The sequence below is a fragment of the Alnus glutinosa genome, chromosome 6 (genome assembly GCF_958979055.1).
Source record: "Alnus glutinosa chromosome 6, dhAlnGlut1.1, whole genome shotgun sequence".
In the NCBI taxonomy this organism is placed as follows: domain Eukaryota; kingdom Viridiplantae; phylum Streptophyta; class Magnoliopsida; order Fagales; family Betulaceae; genus Alnus; species Alnus glutinosa.
In genome coordinates this window covers 8,304,907-8,322,655 of record NC_084891.1, presented here as the reverse complement: position 1 = coordinate 8,322,655, position 17,749 = coordinate 8,304,907, and the positions used below count along the sequence as shown (strand labels likewise).

Genomic DNA, 17,749 nt, shown 5'->3' with positions numbered 1-17,749 from the left:
TAATAATAATAATAATAATAAATCACTTAAAACACGTCACGTCAACCGGAGTAAAATTGGTGTGATAAATATGTATAAGAAATAGTATTACTCGAAGTAAACAGGTGAAGCGTGAGATGTACTTCCCACATTAAATAGTAGTCCAAACCATGGATATTAATATAATATAACTAAGTTTAGGCCTATAGACTTAAAACTTTTCTGTTTGGATTGAATATGCTATGTCAATTATTCACACTTTTGACTACTATGACTTGAATCTTTTAAAATCACACGTATGTTCCAAAGAGTCAAATGCACTATAATTCACGAAGTCTTCCAATGGCATTAACAAACGAGTAATACCACTCTTCATACCCATTTATCCCTTCCATTTTATATTGGCTAACGTTATATATTTTAAGTGACTTCTCATATCAGCTACTTAAAAAAGAAAACAACATCAACCAGTGTAAAGAGTAACATTAAACAATAACATTATCCATGCATCTTCATGATATCAAATAGTAAGTTCCCAATTGTATCTAGTTAGCAAATCTCATAAATTTCAGAAATATATGGATTCTCAAGTCCTAGATGGGTTTAGGTCCTTGAGGCTGTCCATCAATACATCCAGCAACCACAAAGGCCACCTTTTGGGGAAAAATTGGTCCATCTCTGCAATTAGTAATTCAATTAAAACGAACTCATATTCAATTTTTGTTAGCACAAATGCTAAACCGTGGAGAAAAAAGTAATAAGTAAAATGAAACAATTCCAAACGGCTATATAAAGATATTATATTAAATATGTGTAGGAGGTTTTCAATCTTCAGATCTTGCAAATCCTGATTTGGACACAATTTACTTCCAGTGGGAGTCAGAGAATGATTTATCCAGGACAATGCCAAATGTAATGTAACCCATTTTAAGTTGTGGAATGCCAGGATGGACATTTGGAACAATAACTATTAACCCTCCCTTCCTTTTGACGATTTCACATATCATTGATAACATAACATTTCTTAAGATTCTCACCCATGTATATAATAACAAAACTAAAAAATTCCTATGCTTGGACTTACAAAATACACCTCCAAACATCTGCAGCCATTAAGAGAAGGGGGAGGGGGAGGGGGAGGGGGAGGGGTGGGTATCTAAAAGAAATCATCTCCAGCCATACAAATTCAAAATTTTGAGAACATTACTCGTAGGCAATGCCCCTTCTCAGAAACATAAGAAAAAACAACGAAGGACAAACCTTTTGCTTGATGAGAAACAAAAACCTCTTCCATCTTCCAATCTAATAACATCAAGAACTGGATTGAGGCATCTTCTGCTTGCTGTAATTCCCAAATCTTCGAGAGACCGCAGCATCAGATGATGTGTCCCATACCTGCAAATTTTCGATCATCATTACCAATTACACAACTTCCAGGAAAACAAAATTCAACTACATAAGAAAATATCAAAAACAATCCACTCACTTCCATTTTCCCCTTAGAGCCCCCTATAGCCAGCAAAAATGGGTTGTCCTCTGCGAAGGAAATCGAGAAGACGGCTCCCTAACAACATCCAGGGCAAAGCATGAGAATCTATCTAGAGAAATAAAGCTAAAACAACATGTTTACCAAATGCTTCTTTACGACATGACATCAGATATAAGAAAAAGTATAATAATCACTTACTGCTTTAGGATTTATGGATGCAACACACGAAGGTTGATTGTTTGACAAATCCCAAAGCTTCACCTGCATCAAAGGAGGAGGAGCCAATGAAAAAAATACACAACATTAACAATTTGCAGGTTTTATGGAGGGCCATGAGAAATAATACTAAATTTAAAACAAAAAACGACTTTAAAGATACCATTTTATCCTCAGATCCAGTTGCAAGAAGCTGTAAAAGAACCCATCATGAGGGAGAATTACACTGAGGAAGTTAATAATCTAAAAGATCTGAACAAAACTGGGGGAGGGGGGAGAGGGAGGGGAGAGAGGAGGAGGAGGAGAAGAAAAGCAGGTACATACATTAGGCGCTAAAGGATTATAGGAGACCGTGCAAACAGCTTTATCATGTGCATGCAGAGTAAAACTTGGTTTTGACTCGGAAGCTGCATCAGACTTAGCAACCCGGACATCAAAACCTTTGACAGTACCATCTTCAAGGCTCACCTAGGAGGACATTTGAATAATCATGAAATGATCTTACTACCTCTCCAACCAAAAACAAAAATCTAAATAAAAATTCATAGATGCAATAACAGAGTCCTCAGACAAAGATATATTTTGCTTCTTCAAAGGAGGATAGTTTCAGATAAAAGGGTAAATCACTTACCACAAATGAGTGCTCAGTATGCGGATCCCATGCCAAGCTTTCTACATCAGCTGCGACTGACCATTTATAACCAGAATGTGCTGGTATTCTGCCATCCTTCTGCAATGCAGAAATATCAAAATACATCAAGTCAATTTAGCAACAAAGCAATACAAATTGGAAATTAACAGAATAAGTCAAGCTCTCAAACTCTCATGTCACTCATCTCAAGCAAACAAGTCCTCCATTAGTGGCTTGTGTGGAGGCGCACATATGCACACACAATTGACATGAGGATAGTCCAACAGAAAAAAGGAAGAAAAGAAAAAAAGAAAAAAAAAAGGAGATAATGCAAGTAAAACTTTATTACCATGACTACTGAACGATCAAAAGATCCACTAAGAATAACTTGTGGCGCGTAATGATTCCATGCAACTGCTTGAACCTGCAATTATTAGGAGGAAGAAGGTAAAAGTAGAAACTCATTAGACTTGACAGCTGCAGAGTTCATTAAGATTTCATTTGGTAGTATTAATCGTACTCCATGTGGTCTTATCAAAAAAAAAAAAAAAATCGTACTCCATGTGGTTCCAGAATCCCCTGCATTCATGTTTACACTAATACTTTAACATTGCAACTATGCATAATATCATATGATTATGGGCAAATGGCCTGCCTGCATTCATACTAACAGATTCCGAAGGATACAAATTTGTTTATGTTTTAACAGAAGTTTTTTTTTTTTTAGTAATCGAACTACCATTAAAAGCGTAAAGCGCAATCCGAGTACACAGGAAAAACGCCTATCTAGAAGGAGAAAAAAGAACAAGAAAATCATTGAAACTAATCACCAAAGGAGCTAAAAAAACAGTTGTCCAAGTATAAAGAGAATAAAATAAAAAAAAATTACTTCAGCTCCTATAAAGTCCTCTTGCAGTCCTCGAAATTTCAACCATTTCTTTCCCTCCAAATAACTTAAGCTCCTAAACGCCAACAACCTCACAGTGGAGAAAAGATGGTCCACAGACTCCCCATTTCTCTTGCACATATAACACTTATCATCCACAATGAGATGCCGCTTCCTAAGGTTGTCTATGATAAGGATCTTCCCTAGAGCCGCCAACCAAGCGAAAAAAAAAACCACCTTCAAAGGAACCTTGGTCTGGCAAAATACTCTTCCAAGAAAAAAGAATGTCATCATTATAGGCAATGACACTATAAAAGGAGCTAACATCGAACATCCCTTTGTTTGAAAGGGCCCACCAAAGCTTGTTTTCACCTTCCCTTCTCACTCTAAATTAGTACAACAAATTGAAAAACGAAGCTAAGACATCCACTTCCCAATCGTGAGCCACTCTAATAAAGCTTACATTCTACTCCAAATGAACTGCAACGGAAGCGTCCTTCACACAAGCAATGCTATATAAATCCAAGAAAGTTTCCTTAAGGGCCTTTTCCCCACACTACATCATGCCAGAATCTAAGCTTGGATTCATCTCCCAGCTCAAATCTGGTATAACTATAAAACATCCTCCAACCCCTCTTAATATTCTTCCATAGCCCTACCACATACGGCCCAGGGGGATCAATAGAACACCAACCTCCCAAGAACTACCAAATTTGGAATCCATAACAACTCTCCACCGTGCCTCAATCTCGTGCACATATAACATAACAACACAACTATTTCCCTAAGAGAACACGATTGAACGTCTTCAAGTCCTGAACCCCCAACCCTCCCTTAGAAATTGGAGAGCATACATTTGAACTCTTCACCAATCACACCCCATAAGAAATTTCGATGTAGCTTCTCTATGCAATTTGCAACACTAGTAGGAAATGGGAACAGAGACATGACGTATTTAAGTAAATTGGAAAGAATACTCTTTATAAAGGAAACCCTTCCACCTTTAAACAAATACATCATTTTCCAACTAGCCAACCGACGCTCAATCTTTTCAACCACACCATTCCAAATAGACTTGGCCTTGTAGGAGGCCCCCAGCAGAAGACCAAGATACTTTAAAGGCAAAGAAGAGACCCTACAACCCAAGATGCCCGCCAACCCATCTACATTATCCACATTACCCACAAGAACCAATTCTGACTTAGCCAGGTTAACCTTCAACCCGGAGACAACTTCAAAACATAAGAATAAAGCACACATATAGCGAAGGTGTTCAGGATTGGCCCTACAAAAAACCAAAAGTGTCATCTAAAAATAGCATGTGTGAAATATTGACCACTCCAGAGTGCCTAGACCCCACAGAAAAGCCTAGGAGAAAAACCCCATAAACAATTGCAGCAAGCATTTTTACTTGAGGCCTCTTTGACAATAACAAACAGAAAAAGAAACAAAGGGTCTCCCTGTCTCAACCCACCGGAGCTACTGAAGAAACCAAACAAGTTGCCATTCACCAATACAGAGAAGCGCACCGAAGAGATACAATGCCCTATCCAAGAGCAACATTTCTCCCCAAACCCTCACCTTCTCAACAAATACAGAAGGAACGTGGGATATGTCGTGGTGCATTGGAGGGAATAACAGAAATATTTTACCCCAACTATTTGAGTGCCTAAAATTTTTCTAAATAAAGCATTTATACTTTACAAACCAAATGGTGGAGGCTAAATTCTATAAGCACTAGCAACCAAAGTAGACATTGGAAGTTGACTTCTGCATAAGTGAACCGGCGTGTCTCTTGTTGTGTATAGATACATATACATGGTGATCTGTCCAGGTGTTGGAATGAGAATGATAGTGGGTGACTTGCATGTGTGAGGGCTTGTAGCATCTCAGTGAGAGTATCTTTCCCCCATCAGTCCTTTTTGTCTATCTTCCTTTTTTCTGATCAGTCAATTAGTTTTTCAACTCTAGTCTAAAAGAGACATCAAGCACAAAAGGCAGTGGACCCATCAATTTAATCAATCAAACCATCAGTTGTTCTTTTTTTTAACAAACCCAACTAAGCTACTAATACCAAAATCCTAAAAATTAGGTTGAAAAGATAAAAACCCTTGCAGTCTCTACCTCAGTAATCATTTTCAAATGATTACCACCCTTAATTTATCTAACAATTGGTTAGTACTCAACATACCACCAAAAGGAGCTTCTAAGATAATACCTAGATTATTAACACTTTATTAGGGCAGGTAGATAACAGCAAATTTCTTCTAATTTATCATCGGACTATGTCCTGAATAGAAAATATACATAATTAAGGCTTAATTCTGACCTTGTCCGTATGATGCTCCATGGTTATATTACATTTACCAGCAGCCACATCCCAGATCTTAACTCGTTTGTCAGCACTTGCACTAGCAAGTATATTCCTGTTTTTTTTTTTTCAAAAAAATTAAAATTAAAAATTTAAAAATTTAAAAAAAAAAAAAAAAAAAAAAAAAAAAAAAAAAAGCCAACGGAAAACAGAGAATTATATCCAGTATATCCATCCAAAATGAGAAAGGTCAAACAGAGAGCAGATGGCAACCTGTACTCCTTGTTCCAAGCAAGACCAAGCACTGGACCCTTGTGACTGTCTTTTTTGTACTTAGTTGATATCTAACATAGGGCAAGTGATAGAAAATTGGTAAACAAAAGCACACAAGATATTTTCTATTTATCATGTCTATGAAAATATAATTCAGTCAGAAGATGGGCATACCAAGAAGACAAAATTTCATATTAAATTACTGTAAATTTTTATGATAACTTGATGTAGTTTTTCTTTACTATCCTACTCCATTCTATGTTAGATAAATATGAACTAGTCTCAACATGTTTAACACTATTTTAAGATCTATTGGAGCATTTGTCAATCCAATATAAGAAATTTGTTTAAAATTTTAGATGCTTATAAGGTGTGTCCAACATAGACAGATGCATTGGAGCCATATGTAGTAGGGCTGGCAATTTTTTACACGATCTACAAACTCGACATGAACCCAACACAAATTAGCAGGTTAGGATTTTTTATAATCGAGTTTTTATCATTTTGGGTTGACCCAAATTAACCCGTTTAATAAACAGGTAAATTCTGAATCAACTCGCTTAACCCATGGATGACCCGCATAAACCGTATAAATAAAATTAGATTTTTTTTTTTTACAATTTTTTAAATTAAAAAAAAAAAAAAAAAAAAAAAAAAAAAAAAACTAATAGACTAAAATTCATATAAATTTTATATATATAAATATTTATTTATTTTTTCATTTAAATTCATATACAGGTCGAAACAGGTTGTGTTTGGGTCAGCCCAAAACAGCCTGTTTATTAAATGGGTTGTGCGGTCAAGTCACCCACATATTTAAATGGGCCGTGTCAGAATTAAGATATTTAACCCATTTAGCTAAATGGATCGGTTTCGATTTGACCTATATCGAGCGACCTAAACCCGACACGCCAACATAAATTGCCAGCCAATTATTTAGCCATCCTACCCACACCCATGTTTAATAACATGGCCCATTAATAAAAATGCCTAAAACTATGCTATGTATGGAAATCACATGTCAAAATTCACCAAGCATTGGCATGCCATCAGACTATCAATATCTCTTCTTTTTTTATAAATAATAATTTATTGAAAGAAAAAGGCAAGACTATCAATATCTCACTTGGTACAAAGATAAATGCTATTTGGATTTTTCTAATGATAGTAAATCTCTTGAATTATTATGACATGAAGTTACGGTTTAATAACAATTAGCTCTTGACAAGGTAGTTAGGAACATGAAATTTTTCCATTTTCGTCTTTGAAACATTTCCATGCGTGCGATACATACAAAATTCAGGGCTAAAAGAAGATGGATGGAGTTTATGAATACACAATACAATATGCCTACAAGTATTAAGCTGCATCAGCAGACATATCATTCACATGTGAAAGGCTTATTGGCATCAATCTTGGAAAGAATTTAGTAACGAACCTTTTTTCCCTTCTTCTTCTTTCCATTTTCCTTTTTCTCAGAAATGCCACCTAATACTACGCATGGTTGTACTTCATCAATCTAAGAACAAAGAAAAAAGTAAGAGACTTTGCAATAACATCTCAACTCAACCTATAGTATAAATAGATTAATATCCATAACCAACATACAATGTCAAGGTCCCATATTTCAATAGAAGGTTCCATGGAGCCAACAGCTATGAAATTTCCTGACAACATAAAGAAGAATTTTAAAGATAAAACTACTGTAAAAATTTCATTAAAAAAAAAACAACAACTGTAACTTCAAGTATAATATAAGTTGCTAGCAGTGGCAACTATCCTTTTTTTCTTTTTCTTTTTTTCCATGAATTCAGTGGCAACCATCCTCTATGATGGCAATGATTATCTTCACCAAAAAGGAAGTTAATGGTTAAGAAATAGAACATGCTACATTTATTTTCTTTTTTATTGACAATGAATATTGCTTGTTATGGTGTTCTCTTCCAACAAAGATTATTGATAACAGAGTTTGTGTTTTCATATTAACAGCTACTCTAGGAGAAATCTCTATGTGAGACTAATGATTCAAAAACTACAAGCAGCTCATTTCTAGCTCATAGTAGCAAATTCATTGATTTGAAACACTTACAAATCTATAATTTCATTAAAACAAGTGTTGGGAAACATTTCCAAGAAAGATTTCCAAAATTCTTTTCTGCACTCTACACGAGCTATCTTGACAATCTGAATTCACTTCAGCACAATATTGATTAAATAACTAGAATTCAAATTCAAATCTATCTTTGATAGAAGCAACTGTAACGACCTAAAAAAAAGCAATAGCCATATCTGCATTATCACTCCTAAGGACTACTCAATTTGGAGCTTTTCTAGAATCACTTATAAAGCCCAGTTTCACCTAGTAAGTAATCAATGCAGGACTTAGCACTAATGAATTTCTTTCTATAAACCACCCACTCTATGTGGTCAACTTCTTATTCTCAATATGGGATCGAAGTGTTACAAAATCTCCTCTTAAACCCCTGACATCCTCATAAGAACCACGTCATGCGGTGCTGATAGTACCACATGGCGTATTAATAGGTGGTTTCAATACCATTTACAATGACCTAGGAAAAAACGCTAGTCACATCTGCACTATCACTTATAAATGACTAGTCAATTTGGAGCTTCCCTAGAATCACTTATAAAGCCCAGTTTCATCTATTAAGTAACCAATGTGAGACTTAAAACCCATGAGTTTCTTTCTATAAACCACCCACTCTATACGGGCAACTTCTTCTTCCCAATATGGGACCGGGGTGTTACAGCAACCAAGTTCAATTAACAAGGGAAAAAAAAAAAAAACACGCACACAAAATTTGAGATTCAATTCGATTCGATTCAAGTAATCACACAATCCATATGCTTTTGCTTATATTTTTAATGGGATTCAGATCTTAGCCTGACTGAATCTACCAAAGTCCATGTACCATTCAATTACAATCAGATCACGATATCAATCAGACTTGAATTCAAACCATTATGATGGCAAATCAAAATTGACCAACACTTTGACATCCATTTCTTCATTTCATTAGGAAATAAGAAAAACATGTAGAAAGAAGTACAACTGTAGAAAAAACAAAAAAAAACAAAAACAAAAACAAAAAGTGCTTCAGTTCTCTAGCATGAACTCCAAATGTCAACCAAAATCAGTATGTCACACCTTTTTCTCCACCTTTAAGTGGACAATCAAGCCATGCAGTACATAGTGGATCCGCTGAAATGATGATATCATGGTGAACATACATGTTTGGAACACCATCTTCAGATTCCTCATATATCCAAACCTGCAAGTAGACAATGGGATCACTCAAGAGTGCCTGAAGAATTGGGGGGTTTCCGAGGATGGCTCAGCATGCATTGGCATGTGCTAGAGAGAGAGAGAGAGAGAGAGAGGTAGTATTTTTCAGCTATTACATGCCTCGAGATGACTGACATCATCCTCATTACTACGTGCACACACTATGACAGCATCCATTGGATTAATAGTCATGTCCTCAACCTCTTCAGAGTCCTCGCCCTGAAAAGAAAGACAAAAAGAAAATATTGTTCTGGAACCACAAGGCAAACAAGCAACAAAAAGCCATACCTGAAGGAATCAAACTTACATCATTATCTTTCAGATATGGATCCAATTCATTACTTGGGTAGTAGATGTCCCCTAGCCCTGTGCTAAATAACTCAATACCTGAGGTAAGCCATGAGAAGATACGAAACTTGTTATACATCCAATATGGCCCTTTTTTTTTTCTTTTTCTTTTTCTGCGTGGTTGGGGAGGTGGGGGACTAATCACATCCAATTATGAAATATGTCGCAAGGAACGAGCATAAAAATAATGTTATTAACAAAATCATTTACCAAGGAAATTATGCAAGTTACTCAATTTCATTCATTTCACGACGCTTTAAGGTCAACACAGATCAACATTTTGATATTCAATTTTGACACTTCAACCTTAAAGAGAAGATGAATTTAAACTTTGGTACGAGAGAGAGTAAGAAAAATTGAGAACTCAAGCAAACGGGATACCATCATCCTCTTCATCATAATTTTCCATGTCAAGTTCCCTCAAACTATTGGTCACATCATCAAAGCTTGTCGCCAACTTTGCTTTATTGGAAGTTCTGCCAAGTGCATCTGCTACCTCTAATGCACAGGCAATTTCGTCAGTCTGCTTGGCAGCATCAACATCCATCTCTTCATCATCTTCTTCACTCTCACCATCTCCACTGCATAACCCAAGAGCCTCTCCATAAGTATACAAAGCCAGGAATTTGACTAAACTCATAAAACAACATTGAATCTTTTGTCTCTAGCATCGTTCTTTCCATATATCCAAATTGTAAGACCAGCACTATTAGGTGTTGAAAACTTGAAGACAACTACAAATCTAATATAGTCATCACATAAGCTAAAGGATTAATGGGTGGGCCTTTGTTTGCTCATTTTCATTTGTGAAATACATGTATATATACAACACAAACTAACTTATCTTAGAAATTGAAATCAAAGAACTACAATATGTATATATATTTAAAAAAAAAAAAACAAAATCAAATTCAATGAGCATGGCATTCCCTAAGCTTTTTTTTTTTTTTTTTGATAAGTAAGTGCAATTTTTATTAAAAAACAACGTAAGGCACCCCTAGTACACACGGAGTATACAAGAAGCAACAGCCTCAACACCGACCCAACCCAAGCACAACCCACAAAAAAACCCAACCCCTAAGCCCCTAAAGCTCACCACCCTCAATCTTATCCAACCACCTATGCTCCTCATCAAGTGCAGAAAGGAAGGCCACAGTTTCCGCCTCATGCCCCTTATCCGTTCCCTAAGCATATAATCTCCTCAGTGTAAAGGCACTAATGGTCAGACCGTTGCTATAATGATTAACGAGAAGTCAATCAACCGCAGGCAGCTAAAACATGCGAAATTTGCTTATTGAGCAACAAATGGCAAAGAATTTCGCAAACCCTCTACCTTAGCATAATTTTTTTTTTATATATAAGTAATGGAAATATTATTAAAAGCGAAAAGCGCTACTCACGTACACAGGGAGCTTTACCTTAGCATGAATAAACTCAATGTGTTAGATTTCCATAATATATTTGTGAACGAGTACCTAGTTCATGCTTTCTTTTCGTTCTAGTTCTACAATTAATAAATGAAATGAATGAGCGAGTGAATGCTCTTTCAATCATAGGCTGTCAAAACTGCGGTGAAAACCAATTCACTTACCTTCGCTCCAAAGCGCCGGACTTGATCATTTCTTCGATTTCTTCTTTGGAAGGAGGGTCGGCCACAGCAGGCACAGGCTTCGCTGCGCCTTTGGGTAACCAAGCGATGGATGATATCATTGTTGTGTATGAGCAAAATGAGGCAAAGCTAATGGCAGTGTTCTTTCTTGTGCTGCTTCGCTCGGGTATAAGACTATAAGGTGGTTTAATGGGGTTTGAGGTTTCAGCCTTCAGGGAAAAACCTGAGGCCTGTTTGGCAGAGAGTTTATTGTAATCTAGAGGCTGGGTAAAGATGCGCCTGTTAGGTTATAATTCTCGTCCGGAATCGTGTGGATGCTTTTTTTTAAAAAAAAAATAATAATTAACTAATTTTTTTTTTTATCTTTGCCCTACGAGGACAATTATTTATTTATTTATTTTATATAAAATTACAATTTAACATTTTAAACTGTGAGTCATTTTGTAAGTAACTTTACTAAGTACGAACAACCAACGCTTGAACTCTGTTATTCTAAATTACCAAAAAGTTTTAAAAATGTTTATTTTATCGAAATATGTTTATAATACATCTGCTATATGTCATTTTTCAATTAAAAAATAATTAAATTTAAATTTTAAAAAAAATAAAAAAAAAATATAAACTTATAAAAAAATTTGGAAGAAAATAAAAACTATTTATTTAAAAAAAAAAGAATGACAAAAAAAAAAAAAAGAAGAAGAAAAAGAAAAAGAAAATAGGTGTTACACCCACCTTGGGGAGGGGGTGGCCCCTAGTCACCTCCTAACATCAATTTTTTTTTTCTTTTTAAAGAAAAATTAAAAAAAATAGAAAATAAAATTTTTGTTCTTTTTTTAGTTTTTTTTTAAGAAAAAAAAAATTATTTTTTAATTGAAAATAACACGTGGTAGGGGTATTATAGGCATATTTCGACAAAATTAGCTTTTTGAAACTTTTTAGTAGTTTGAGGGCCAGAGTCTAAGTATTAATAAATCGTAGAACTATTTACAAAACGGCTGGCAGTTTAGGGGCTAAACTGTAATTTTTTTATTTTTTTTTTTTACAATTAATGAAAGAGTAATGCTATAGAAATCATATTTTTATCTTACAATTATACCACAATGCTGATGTGGCAATCCCAACTAATCTTTAAATAAATTCTTATTAAAAAAAAAAAGTTCTAAGGATTAGTTGATATTGTCATGTCAACATTGTGAGATAATTATGAGTTAAAAATGTAATTTATAGCATTGCTGTTAACAAAAATAATTTTGTGTGTTTTAGTTTTGTTAAGATAAAATTTCATCAATACAAAAAAACTAAATACAAAGAGAAGGGGTAGGGTGGGGTGGGGTGGGGCCCAATATCAAATTCCCATAACAGTAATATAGTGCCAAAGAAAATTATAAAATAAATTAGAAATTGGCTAAAAATTTGTCCCCATTTAGTGGCTTCTTGGTCTGGTGGCAATAAAAGAATTGGGAACAATAGTTTTTTAAGCAATCCATGAGTGAGCATACTTGTAGCAACGCTCATAACAACAGTAAGAAATCTTTGATGTAACACTCCGGTCCTATATTAAGAAAAGATGAATAGATAACATAAAGTGAGTGGTTTATAAAGATACTCATGGGTGCTAAGTTACACATTGCTTAATTAGTGATTAGGTGAAACTGGATTTTATAAGGAATTCTATAGAAGCTTCAAATTGACTAGTCATTTTGGGGTAATGGCACAGATGTAGCTAGTGCTTTTTTCTTAAGCCGTTACAAATAGTATTAGAGACACCTAGTAACGCTAGGCTATGTGGTACTAGAGCATTGCATGACGTGGCCCTGATGAGGACGCCAGTCGCCAGGAGTTTAAGAGGTGAAGTTTGTAACACCCTGATCTCATATTGGGAATATGAGTAGCCCACATAGAGTGGATGGTTTACAAAGATAGTCATGAGTGCTAAGTCTCACATTGCCTAGTTATTAGGTGAAACTGAGTTTTATAAGGGATTTTATGAAAATTCCAAATTGATTAGTCATTTTAGGGTAATAGCGCAGATGTAGCTAGCGCTTTTTCCCTGGTAGATTAATTACTGACAATATACTAGTTGCCTATGAGACGATGCACACTATGCAGACAAAAATGTTTATCAAGGTGGGGTTTATGGGACTTAAATTGGATATGAGCAAAGCGTATGATTGCATGGAATGAGATTTTTTGTAAGCAATTATGCTGAAGTTGGGCTTTTCTGCCGGATGGATTAACCTTATTATGACATGTGTTCGCACGGTGACATATTTTGTGGTAGTCAATGGTACACCAATGGGGAACATCTGACCCTCAAGGGGGATCCGCCAAGAGGACCCTATTTCCCCTACATTTTCCTTATTTGTGTCGAGGCTCTTAGCTCCCTCCTTAACCATGCTTAGTTGTCTGGAGCTATCACAGGGGTTCCTTCATCTTTGAGGGGACCCAGAATTAGTCACTTGTTCTTTGCAGACGACAACTTGATATTTTGTAAAGCCAACTTTGTGGAATGGAGGCGAGTGGTGAAACTTCTTGGTATCTATGAGGAGGGATCGGGTCAGAGGCTTAATTTCTAGAAAACGACGATCTTCTTTAGTCGAAATACATGTCAAGATAAAAGGAGGGAAATCCTCCAATCTTATGGACTTTCAGAGGCAACCAAATTTGACTCATATTTAGGCTTGCTCCCACTGATCGGCAAATCTAAAATGCAAGCCCTTGAGTCTATTAAAGATAGAATTGATAAGAAGCTTAGCAATTGGAAGGCAAAATTTTTGTCTCAAGCCGGGAAGGAGATTCTACTCAAAGCTATACTCCAAGCCATTCTGACGTACAATGAGTGTTTTCCTCCTCCCCACTACCCTTTGCAAAGACATGAATCGAATGATGCAGGATTTCTGATGGGGGCACATGTCCAATAACTCGAGAATCCATTGGATGAGCAAGGAGAGGATGAGTCTAGCAAAATCCGAAGGTGGTCTAGATTTTCGAGATTTGCCTATGTTCAACAAGGCCCTCCTTGCCAAACAATTATGGAGAATTCATTAGCAACCGGACTCACTTGTGGCACGTATCTTCAATTCTCAAAGCTAAATATTACTCTCAAGGAACTGTGCTAGAAGCTTCGTTGGGGACACGGCCGTCCTATGCTTGGAGGAGCATGTTATCCGCTTATGATTTGCTCAAGTAGGGTTTGGTATGGCGAGTGGGGGATGGGAAAAGTATTCAGAAATGAGGAGATATATGGCTGCCCACGCCGACTACCCATAGGTTGCAATCTACCCCGAGGTTGCTAGATGGGAACTCCAGTGTCTCTTGCCTCATTGACACGGACACAAGGGCGTGGAAGATGGAGCTACTTTCAGATCTTTTCTCTGAAGTGGAAGTCCAGGCTATATCAAATATTCCTATAAGTCTTTCTCTTCCTATGGATCGGCTGGTATAGAATGCAACATCTAATGGATCATTCTCGGTTTATAGTGCATATTATTTGGGGAAGGAGATACAACAAAGGTCCTTAGGTGCTTGTTCCTTTTCAGATACGGGCCTTGAGATTCGGAAGGGGCTCTGGAGTATCAACGTCCCTAATCTAGTGAAGGTTTTCATGTGGAAGGCTGAACACAACATCTTGCCCACTAAGGCAAATTTATTTAAAAGAAGGGTGGTGAAAGATCCTATATGTCCATGCTGCAAACAGGAGGAAGAATCGATCGTCCATGCTTTATGGGCCTATCCAGCAGCAATGGACGTTTAGGGAAGTGGCCCTAAGGTGTTCCAAAAGACCACTGCATGGGAGAATAATTTCCTAACAATTATGGCTGATTGTCAAAGCAGGTTTAATGTTGATGATATGGCCCCATGGGCAATGCTAGCTCGGCGAATCTGGTTACGGAGAAACACGCTATTTTTTTAAGGAGTTTTCATTCCCCCTCACAAGGTATGTTCTTTTGCAACTAAATGTCTTCAGGAGTATAAATTGTGTAATCAACCCACCCATAATTCGATGGAGGTGACAAACCCTAGTCTCTTGAAGATTTGGCAGCCCCTATCATCCGGAGTAATTAAAGTGAATTGGAATGCGGCAGTTAACAAAAAGGAGGGTTGTGTTGGGTTTGTTATTATAGCACGGGACTGTGAAGGTTTGTTATTGGGAGCAAGATGCATGTTTTGTCCATTAGCAGTTGACCCAACAATGGCTGCCACCCATGCTGTGATTTTTAGTAAAGAGGTGGGTTTCTTCGATGTCATATTTAAAGGGGATGCATTACAAGTTGTTCGTGAGATACAGTCTGCTTCCACTCATGCTTGCAGTTTTGGTCACTTTGTATAGAGTATTAAGCAGGAATTGGTGGGTTTTAGATCCTCTCGTGTTGAATACGCACCTAGGGAAACAAATGGGGTGGCTCATGCACTTTCAAAACAGGCGATTTCCCTTAGGCAAAATCATGTTTGGTTAGAGGATATGCCTAGTTAGATTTCTTCTCTTGTACTTAGGGAGCAAGTTGTTCCTAGACCTTTTTTTTTGGGGTCAATCTCTATTTTATAAAGATGGCATCCTTATTTGTTCAAAAAAAAACAAAAATCTCTAATTAAAGCCACTAATTATGGTAAAAAAAATTACTAATTGAAAGTCTCATCATTCACATTCATTGAAAGTCTTAACGTCCATAAATCTTTAAAAAATCTCACTTGTTTACTTTTTTTTTTTTTTTTTTTTTTTTTAAGTCCTATTTTCACATTTATGAGTCTCAAACGTGCATAATTTTTTCTACAACGTCAATTTGAATTAAATGCTTACAAGAAGATGAAAAGTCTTTACGCTTTTGCTTCTTTTTCTTATTTCTTATTTCTTTCCTTTTCTTTTATTTCTTCTTCTTCTTCTTCTTCTCTTTTTTTTTTTTTTTTTTTTTTTTTTGCATCATATTTGATTACAAATCACTCATTATCATGAATTATTGAATTTCCATATATGATGAGTGATAACTAATTATTACGGAAATTTGTCATTCTTTATGTAGATTGGAAGTGTTAGACACTCATATCATAAAATGAAGATAAAATAATTCATTTGATAAATCAGGTTCTATTGTTTTACGTTGTAAAATTTATTTTATTGTAGTAAATAATATTTATTTTATTGGTAAATATTTTTAATTATAGATGTCTATTAGAAAATATGAATTTGAATATGAAAAAATTAAAATAAATATTATTCAATTAATATTTAAATATAAAAATTGCCTCATTTAAACTTGTCACCTTACGTCTTAAAATTTAGGGTTAAATACACTTCTGGTTCCTGAGTTTTTGGAAACTTTATTTTTTAATTATTGAGTTTCAATTCGCATGACATATACCTCAATTTTGAGAAAATGCTAACTTAGTACCTCAGTCAAGTTTTCCGTAAAAAAATTAACGGTCCGCCACCTGTCAACCCTGGACACATGTCACAATATAACAAATTACAAATAAAAAATAAAAAATCTTTAAAAATTAATTATAAAACTAAAACAAATTATTAAAAACTTAAAAAAATGAAAAAAGTTAATTATTTTTTTAAATATTTTTTATTTTTTATTTTTTTATACTACAACACGTGTCAATCCTCAGGGGTTAACATGTGGCGGACCGTTAGTTTTTGGACGAAAAACTTAACTAAGGTGCTAATTTGGTATTTTCCCAAAATTGAGGTATTATTTGTGATGCGAATTGAAACTTAGGGACTAAAAAATAAAGTTTCCAAAACTTAAGGACCAGAAGTGTATTTAACCCTAAAATCTATCAAGCCGACCCTATTACTTGGCTTGAGCAGGTCCAAAAATGTCTATAAAAACTAGGATATGTTATAACCACGAGGAACCTATAAGATAATCAAAATCCCTCTATCCATTGTGGACATGTCAAAAAAAGAAAAAGAAAAAAGTTGCACTTAGGATAAGTTTGGGCAAATGTTGTCTTTTTATTTTTAGGGTTAAATACTTTTGACCCCTTGTGGTAAGGCCTAATATCAAACGGCTATCTCGGTTTCAAAACGTATTGCATGTGGTACCTAAAAACGGAGATGGTTATTCCATCCAATATTTTAATGGCATGGCACATCAAACCAATAAATAATTGACACATGTTTCATATGCATTATTAATATTATTTAAAAATAAAAAAAATTATAAAGCATTATTAAAAAATAAACTCGACTGATTCTGGCCAACCCTCAAATATATATATATATATATGTATAAGCCTTTTGGGGGTGACCGATCCACCCCCAATTAATGACCATTGGGTTAGTTCGGCCACCTTCAAACTGATCATAAAAGGTGGCCGAAACCACCCCCTTTCTAAATGAGGGTGGCTCGGGGGCCAAATAGGAGTGGCTCAAGCCACACTAGTTTTTTTTTAAAAAAAAATAATAATAATAATAATAATTTTTTTTTCTTTCTAAGTTTTTTATAATATTTTATTTAAATAATTTTATAATTTTCTTTAATTTTAAAAAGTATTTATAATCCATATAGGAAAAGTGTTATGTTCTAAAAGGTGTTAGCATTAATCGATGTTAATTTTATAGACGAAACATGGACAGAAATACCATATCTGTTTATTGGATATATACATGTACCATTTACAATAATTTTTTAAACCGAAATAACCATTTGATAATGAATCTTACAAGAAGTAGTGAAAAAGTATTTTAACCCTT

General features: G+C 35.3%; 1 protein-coding gene across 2 annotated transcripts; it reads right to left on the bottom strand.

Moving 5' to 3' along the window:
• Positions 1-488: 488 nt before the first annotated feature.
• On the bottom strand, positions 489-11,295 carry LOC133871935 (uncharacterized). Of its 2 annotated transcripts, XR_009900904.1 has the most exons (17): positions 11,032-11,295; positions 9,822-10,021; positions 9,400-9,479; positions 9,213-9,311; positions 8,955-9,078; positions 7,394-7,452; positions 7,224-7,304; positions 5,786-5,856; positions 5,531-5,627; positions 2,665-2,739; positions 2,316-2,414; positions 2,009-2,152; positions 1,848-1,877; positions 1,667-1,729; positions 1,466-1,543; positions 1,240-1,374; positions 489-657 (listed from the first exon to the last, which is right to left on the bottom strand). XR_009900904.1 is itself a non-coding variant. In XM_062309409.1 (16 exons), exons 1-16 carry the CDS (start codon positions 11,148-11,150, stop codon positions 1,291-1,293), a joined length of 1,503 nt encoding a protein of 500 aa, XP_062165393.1. In that variant the 5' UTR covers positions 11,151-11,295; the 3' UTR covers positions 944-1,290. The 2 variants fall into 2 exon arrangements, 1 of the variants encoding a protein (XP_062165393.1); XM_062309409.1 differs by lacking the exon at positions 489-657 and having other exon boundaries at positions 944-1,374.
• Positions 11,296-17,749: the final 6,454 nt, after the last annotated feature.